The sequence below is a fragment of the Xiphophorus maculatus genome, chromosome 7 (genome assembly GCF_002775205.1).
Source record: "Xiphophorus maculatus strain JP 163 A chromosome 7, X_maculatus-5.0-male, whole genome shotgun sequence".
Classification (NCBI taxonomy): Eukaryota; Metazoa; Chordata; class Actinopteri; order Cyprinodontiformes; family Poeciliidae; genus Xiphophorus; species Xiphophorus maculatus.
In genome coordinates, this window is record NC_036449.1 from 13,782,070 (window position 1) to 13,790,247 (window position 8,178).

General features: G+C 37.9%; 1 protein-coding gene across 2 annotated transcripts in view; it reads left to right on the forward strand.

The window, feature by feature from the left end:
* LOC102216392 (poliovirus receptor homolog) overlaps positions 1-8,178 on the forward strand; it is a 53,857-nt gene that overhangs the window by 21,885 nt on the left and 23,794 nt on the right. For both annotated transcript variants that reach the window (XR_002753039.1, XM_023336631.1), the window contains exons 5-6: positions 4,620-4,780; positions 7,993-8,101. Coding sequence is in view for 1 of the 2 variants with exons in the window: in XM_023336631.1 (XP_023192399.1) it covers positions 4,620-4,780; positions 7,993-8,101 (270 nt within the window). In the remaining variant the exon portion in view is untranslated. The remainder of the gene's footprint in view (positions 1-4,619; positions 4,781-7,992; positions 8,102-8,178) is intronic.

The following is an 8,178-nucleotide window of genomic DNA, read 5'->3' on the forward strand; positions in this document are numbered from 1 at the left end:
AGTAGAGTGGAAAAAGCGACCAGAAAACTGGCAACCCCCACCCCCAACACTATGGCTGTGCCCCAGAGACAACTGCTCTAACCATATGATCTCGCACTACTGTTTTTGAGCACATGAATCCCAAAGGGCAGACACACTGATGCCTAAAGGGGAATCAGTTCAGATTAGCCATACTTAATTGCACAAACCAGTCAACAATCAACACTTACCACAGGACTCATCAGATGAAATGAAAGCAAACAACTTACCCCAAACCAGAGAAAAAGAGAAGAGAAAAAAACCCAAAACTAGTGATGTTACGTGATGTGCCAAGGCTTCGAGGCGTGTGTCGAGTAATGGAGGGGGCGTTTCTGTAAAGCGCGTATCGAAGCTTGCTTCATTTAGGGGAGGAGCCGAAAACGATGAGGTCCGAAGCCTCGCTGCCCTGCTGTACCACGTGACTGCTTCGGGAAGTGGCCCAGATGTTGGCTCGGGTTTTGACAGCTTTAGAAACTCCACAGGCTCCATTCAAAATGTGGGTTGTTGTAGGCGAGTTGCGGTCAGTTGAGAGAGTGGATAGAGTTTTGATAGTTTGGATAGCAGAGTTTGGATAGTGGTTATTTAGTTTGAGACAGTTAGTTTGGTGTTTGGAGAGTTTAGGAGAGAGATAGATAGATAGGAGATTTAGGAGCGTGAGGACAGGATAGGAGTAGGATGGAGCCTGCGAGAAAGAGGAGGATTTCCCCTATGTGGGAACATTTCGATTTGATAAGCCCTAACAAGGTAAGGTGAACTGAACATTTGCAGATGCATTAGGTTTGCTTATGAGGAACTGTATTTTTCACTGTTTCTTATTTTCTGTAAAGGTGAGGTGTTTATTGTGCTCCAAGGAGTTGGGGTACAATAATAACACCTCATCCATGTAGTGTCAAAAAAGAGAAATCGTTTGAAACCAAAAACTGTGGAGAAATTGTTGTTTCTTAATAAAAATGCATGAAATCATCCAAGTTACACAAGCATTAGCCTATTCACTACCCCCTCCCTAGTTCCACAAGCACTTTCACTGTCCTCTGCCTGATTAAGCCCAGGCCATTTTTCTAGAGTCACAGAAAAACATTATTACACAACATGCCATATCACATGACACTACTATTTTGGGAATAATTACACACAGAGAATACATTCAAACAATATTTTATTATACACATATGTGTATACATAATTTATGTAGACAAATGATTTCGTCCTACACCTTTTGTGAAGTCATTCCCAAGAGCCTTAATAGACAAAAATTCAATGCATCACACGTGTTAAGATACAGCTGGCTGTGATTATACACCTGGCCAGTAGGTGGTTTCGTGTGCACATGAAGCTTCAAAAAATGAACCCTTTCTCGAACCAGTTGGCTCAAGTGGTTCAATGCCTCATGAGGCTTCATCTCACCATCACTACCCAAAACTAAACTTAAGATTCCCAAATTAGCTTCCCAGTTACATTAACAATACTTACTAACCCATAAAAAAAACTGTCGCCAAAAACTATAACATAAATTTGAACGAGCCCCCAATTCGTTATGGTCTGGCTCTGGAACCATAACAAATCAAAGGGAAGGAACGCATGGGATAACTTAAAATGGGATTTATTTAACAAAAATTCATAACTGGTTGGAGAGGAGAGAGAGAAAGGGGAGAGGGTAGCAGAGAGACGGAAAAGAATGGGCTAGTGAGTGAGAAAACACGGTTTATCTTAAGCTGAATGTGATGTCATTCTGGAGACACTGGCCAGCTGCTTCCACTTCCAATCAGCACCAATGAGAAGCTCTAGAAAAGGGATGTTAAAGACCCAGAGGCCAGAGGAAAGGCCTTGGGCCGGAACAATAACACATTCTATTAAAAACAACTCTTGGACGTGCTGTGGTGGCGCAGGGGGTTAGCACGACCCACGTTTGAAGGCCTTAGTCCTCGACGCGGACGTTGCGGGTTCGACTCCCGGTCTCGACGACCTTTGCCGCATGTCTTCTCCTCACCCTCCCTCCTGTCTGCCTACTGTCGAAAAAATACCAGCCACTAGCGCCGTAAAAACTCTTCAGAGAAAAACCCCCCCAAAAAAACAACTCTTGACTGTTTCCAACTCAGGAAAGTGTCAGTGATGGATCACCTTCAGCGTTGATCCAAAAATATACCAACTTCAATGTTATTTTTCTGCTTTTATATGTGGTTAGTTATTCAACTGAGAATCTAACTAATTTACAAATCTTGTATCTATCTTTATTAATTACGTTATAAGTTTTACAAATGTGTGTGTATGGATAATCCTCACTAGGATTTTTCAGCTAAGGTAAACCTGGTAAAGTGTAACAATTAAAACATCTCAAAATTACGGTAATTCAAATTTGTAAAACTATGTTTGCATTAACTTAGAAGCTTTAACATTCATCAATTTTAAATCGCAAATCCAGATGGAATACATAAAGCCATCTTTATAATCCTGTATGATTCTTGTTTTCAGAACGCCCCATCTGTTAATACATCAAACAGTCATAAATCCGCATGTTATGGGACCTTACTTTCTAACAACGCCATTATTGTGACATTAGACATAAAGCCATACTAGTTTACCTGGGGCATAAAGCTTCTTTTTATGATTTGCATTTTCTAGGCCAAAAGGTATTTATGAAAACAAAGCTTTTACAACACTGTGATGGGTTAAAACAGAGTGACTCATGTGAAAACTTTTTCTCTGAGGGCATTAGTTTTATTTTTTTAAATACCTAAAATGGTATTCAAATTCTCTCTCTTTTTACTTACATAAAACTGTTTTTGCACTCTGTCCATACTTGACTCTTATGACTAACATGAGTTCCTCAAAGGTGGAGAAATGAATTCAAGATTTGAACTTGTCTCTGCAGGTTTCCCCCTGCTTATGGTAGCAGGGGGAAATCCTGCTTAAACTGTCTCAGTCACTTATAATAAGTGAGTTAAACTAACTCACTTATTCATTAAGGCTCATTCCACCTTAGTGAGCATGCAAGAGAGTACATGTAGAGAGAGTTATGAAATTGGGAGAAAACATATTTTTAATCCAATGGCTGAAGTTCATTTTGTAAAAACCTGCAAACGTGGAGTAATGAAACCAAAGGTAACTGTTAGATCCTCAGAGATCTAGGGCTATAAGCGATCTTTCTTTATAAGACAGTGCAATGATAGTTGTGCAAAATTTGTTGTTGCACAGGAGATCAGGAGACAAAATACGTTGGATTGTACATGCTGAGCCACACCAAAGTAAACACTAAAGGTGTTGTGTCTGTTCTAATCTCATATTACCATAATGAGAACACAACAGCTCTGCACCTACTGATGCACTGTATGTTCCTCTGTGCTTTTCTACAACTTTATTATTGTTGAATAGTTTAGCAATGCATGAATGGAGGTCATTTGAAATCACTTGGGATAATGGTCACATTTCTCTGCGGCGTGAGACACCATTCAACAGGTCAATATACCAAGACTTATTGGGGATAAAGATGTTTGTGCTGATATCTTACATATAAGCTGCGACTTAGCTTGAAACGGACCATGGCATGCATTATTTTCCACGATAGCTTAGAAAGTAAATATTTTGGAAACATAAAGCTAGGCTAGGTTTTAAAGTGGTTGTTGTGACAATGTGGTTTTTTGTAAAAGAGGTAACTTTTATATTTAGAAGTTTCTTCCTAGCTAGAAAAATCACCTACTTTTTTCTAAAAGTAGGTGATTTTTCAAACAACAAATTTAGCTAAATTAAATTAAAATGAATATCAATCATTTACACTTCTGTTTAATCCAAATTTTGTTTATGGAGAATATTAATGCTGCCAAGTTTGATTTGTTTCAGCATACATAAATTAAAAGATTATAAACTGTTTAACATTTAAATTTACGATTTTAAGGAGCTGGCAAGTTTACTTTGTAAAAGTTCAACTCATCTTTTAGGAATAATTCTACTCTGCCAGTGAAACGCTCAGCACAACAGAGACGTTTGCAGTCCGGCTTATTTAAAAAAAAAAAAACAAATTAGGTGTTTTTTTTTATTATTATTTTTTTTCTAAAAACAAAATCAAGCAATGCTAAGCCTGGCAGGGGTGGGGAAGGTAAAGCCTTATAATACACTGGGAAAAACCTGTAATTGGGACCATTTAAAACACTCCTTGACTTGTGACTATTGGATTAGTGCTAAAATGTGGATGGGTAATTATAAACTTCTCGTGACTACACAGTTGGTTTTACTGTGTAGTCACTAAAAGCAGCACTTTTAGTGACTACACCCTAAAAGCAGCAGCTAAAAGCACCACAAATAATGACACTATGTGTCATTATGTCTACAACAATGATTACAGACTACACAGGATACACAAGCACAGACTACACAAGCACAACCCTATCCACGGGGGTAAACATGGGTGTAGTTAAGCTTTCTGTATGCTCAAGGCAGTTACAGTTTCATAGAGTAACCTCCCACAGTGGATGGTTTTCTAGATTAATGTGACTAATCATTTAATATCCTGAACCGTCATTCCTTTGTGACCTATTATTTACCATGAGAAGGTACCATGTGTGTAACGCCACTGTGTGCTAAAATGTTATCCTGACGTTTTCTCGCAGGTCAGGCAACACTCTGCCTCCATCAGTCTCAGCCACCTCAGGTCAGGGGGCAACGCTAAGATTTGAGAAGAAATCCCCTACCGTGGCTGGCCTCTACCAGTGTGAGGCAAATAACACCTACGGAAGCAATCAAAGTTTTTTCTATATGGATTTGTCCTCAGGTAATCATTTGCCTTTGACTTATTTAAAATAAGCTATTTATTCTTTTTGGGAAAGTATTTTCTGAACATTTTCAAGCAAGTATTTGGGGATGTGAATATTGTTAGGTTTAAATTACCTGAACACAGACACAAAGAAGAGACAAGAGTCAGAACTTAGTTTTTTACCTGCAGGGAGAGCACAGCTGAAACCCAGTTACAGATTTCAGCCTATTCTCTGAAGCTTCAACTGAGTCTTACCCTGCTTTTATTAGAATTGGGAACACCCTAGTCAGTGTGTAGCCCTGAAGGGAGGGGGAGCAAAAAAACTGCTGCACACCGCTGTAGAGTTATACAATCTTCAAAAGCATATTTCATAAGATAAGGCTTTGCAATTCCTCTGGGCAATCAACGCTGGAATTTATTCTCCTTTTCACTCCTCAGCAGGCCACCTAGTTTCTGCAAACACTTCAAAACACTCAAAGCACATCATTAAAATGTAAATACAAAGGTAAAAAAATGGATGATAATATAAAATAAAGGTAAAGCAAATAAATGATAATAAAATATAAAATTCTTCCAACAAATATTTTGTCCTTTAATAATTAATGTTCTCCTCAACTTCTCTACATTTGTAGCATTTTGTTCAATGGTTTGTTTGAATTGCACTGTTGTATTGGTTCCACTCTTAACAGCTTATCAGCTTACAGATTGCAGCTGTGTCTGCACAGGGTTCTCGAAACAAAGGTCACTATATACACCAACATACCTCCTCTTGCCTGTAAACAATCAACAAAAGAAGGGGAGGAGTAAAAATAAAGCAAATAATAAATCCATCACCTGGAGTCCATCCTGTGTTCCAGGATAATACATTGTATGTCAACACCCAGTATATTTCCCCTTTGTAAAATCATGTGATAAACCAGCTTCTGGAGGAATAACAGGCCTTTGTGAAACTAATCCCCTTCATTTTAAAATCTTACATCCTTTCTTTTGATGTTAAGATGACTAAATCCTTTTGGATCCTCAGTCTTTAATTTGAAATTTAGTGCATACCCCAGAGGATGTAACTGTTCAGACTTGACTGCAATGTTTTTCAATATAGATAGAGAAGATGGTTCTCAAATAATAAAGCAAAAATAATTCAGAGTGAGGAGGAGACACGCTCAGTCCCTATTTACTGCAGAATAACCTTGTGAAACGCTTCTCGCATAAGATTGAAAGAAAACCATTATGTTGTTTTGATGTAACAGGACAAACTAAAGACGTCTGGAAGTACTTATGCAAGTCACAGGCCCACATATTCCAGACAGGATATTTTATTTTCAAACCTATTTTTACTTTTGCTCCACAGTTTTTACTGGTTGCAGTTCCAACTGAAAAAAAATAAAACAGTTTGAGTCAAAGCAAACTTGCTGCACTTGCTTTCTAAAAGAAAAGGGTGTTATCAGGGCACAGAAAATTCTGCTGCAGCTGCAGGCTGAAAGTCCTTCATCAGGACAAAAATCAAAGCGAGTTGTTTTTTTCTATCTGCTGAGTTTCTGCCCTCCCTGTCCTTCCGTCACAGCTGGAGATTTTTGCATTTGGAGGTTTTTGCTCTATTGTTAACACAAAATGTGTTTCTGTTCCTGAAGCTGTTCTCAGTAGGTTTCTGGACCTACGGGCTCTTTGACCGGGAGCTTCCCTGTTTCATTTTTATTGTTTGTTAAAATAAATAAATTCAAAACATTTCAAAAGGTTTATGTAGAGGAGATAGCACTGGAGCTTCAACTATATACAACTTGTATATAATAAAATCTTATTATATTATTTAAAAGCCCAACACTTTTTTTGTGTGTTTTGTTTTTGTTCCCTAATGGTGCGGGGACTGTGTCCAGTCCAACTGTGAAATCTTTGTAGTTGAAGTCAAAGGATTTGGTCATGTTGCAGGATAAAGGTATCTGCTTATCAAAAGGCTACTGTTCAGGGCTGAAGGGTGGGAGTCACTGCGGCCATTCCTGTTTTAAGTTTTGTTTTGATCTCTTTGTGCGGTAGTGTAGTCTGTGAAATGACCCTGAAATTAAATATAGCGTTATACTAGAAGAGAACCTACAACAGGACAGAGACTCCAAGCACACAACCAGATGTTGAATGAAACAGTTTAGGTCATTCTTGTGCTAGAATGACAGTTCAGACTTATCTGTGGCAATACTTGAAAAAGCTCACAAAAACATCCAAATGATTCAGTTTTTCTGCAATAGATGAAGGGGGCTAAATATTATTAACTAATTAGTTTGTTGAAATAAACTTTTTATTTAAAAACATTATTTTTTCCCCCCCCTTTCCTTTGCAATTGTGCTCCAATTTGTATTGGTCTACCATATAAAATCACAATATAATTTAAGTTTTAGAAAAACAAAATGTGCACTCTAGTAAACTTTGTCAGGAGCCCCTTTATGTAATCAGCCTGGATCTGGGTTTCCATCTGTGTGACCTTTCATAGCATGTTATGAGGATCAGCCAGTGAATCAAAAAATGATGAAAAAAAAAAACAACACACAGATGAATAGGCTTTGACAAACAAACTACATACCAAAATGTTCATTTGAACACAAGGAAATAGTTTATCAGATCAAACATTTCTGTCAGCTGCCTGATGTTAAGCGGTCCAGTGGCAACTAGTGATTTAATCGGATTTACTTTCATTAAATATTTTTAAAAAAACATAGCACAGGTTGTTTTTTTTAAGGAGTAGAAATTGGAGAATGAGACACATTTTAAACAACCAAGACAAACAGGGCTCACTGTTGCCTTAGTTGTCTGCAGTACTTCAGGAAATAGTTGTCAAAGTTTTCATCAAAATCCCATTGTGGTTTTTTTGCAGTTAATTGAAGGCCTCTTGACTTCAGAGGGGAATACTTGAAACACTTGCTCAAACAAAGAGACATCAGTTTCTGGAGCACTATGTTTGTGCAAGTAGAATAACATGCCAACCCAGACTCTCCCTTAAATAACTCTCAAACCACAGGATATTTTAGACAGGCAAAAATGTAGGCATCAGCTTTTGGTCCTGCACTGTAGTCTTTGGCTCTGTGGGCACCATATCCTGCTCTGGTGCAGTTCTTGTTTTTAAGTTCTAGGAGAAGCTACATGTTGAGCTCTGTGAGATTTATGTAAATCATATATTACATTTTACCAGTTTGTCAAACAAAGTGAAGTTTTTAATTAACGTTTTACCTTTGTGTTTTGTTTAACAGAAACAAGCTGCCTTACTAGTTGGATTCTTTTTATTATTCTTTTTCTGATTGTTTTGGCGGCTGGCTTGGCTGCATTTCTGCACAAACGTGGATTTGTTAAACTTCCGAGGTAAAAGCTACAACAGCCTTTAAGCATTAACTCTGGTGCCATTTTAAATTCATGCTGCTCATGTTATGTCTTGTTTT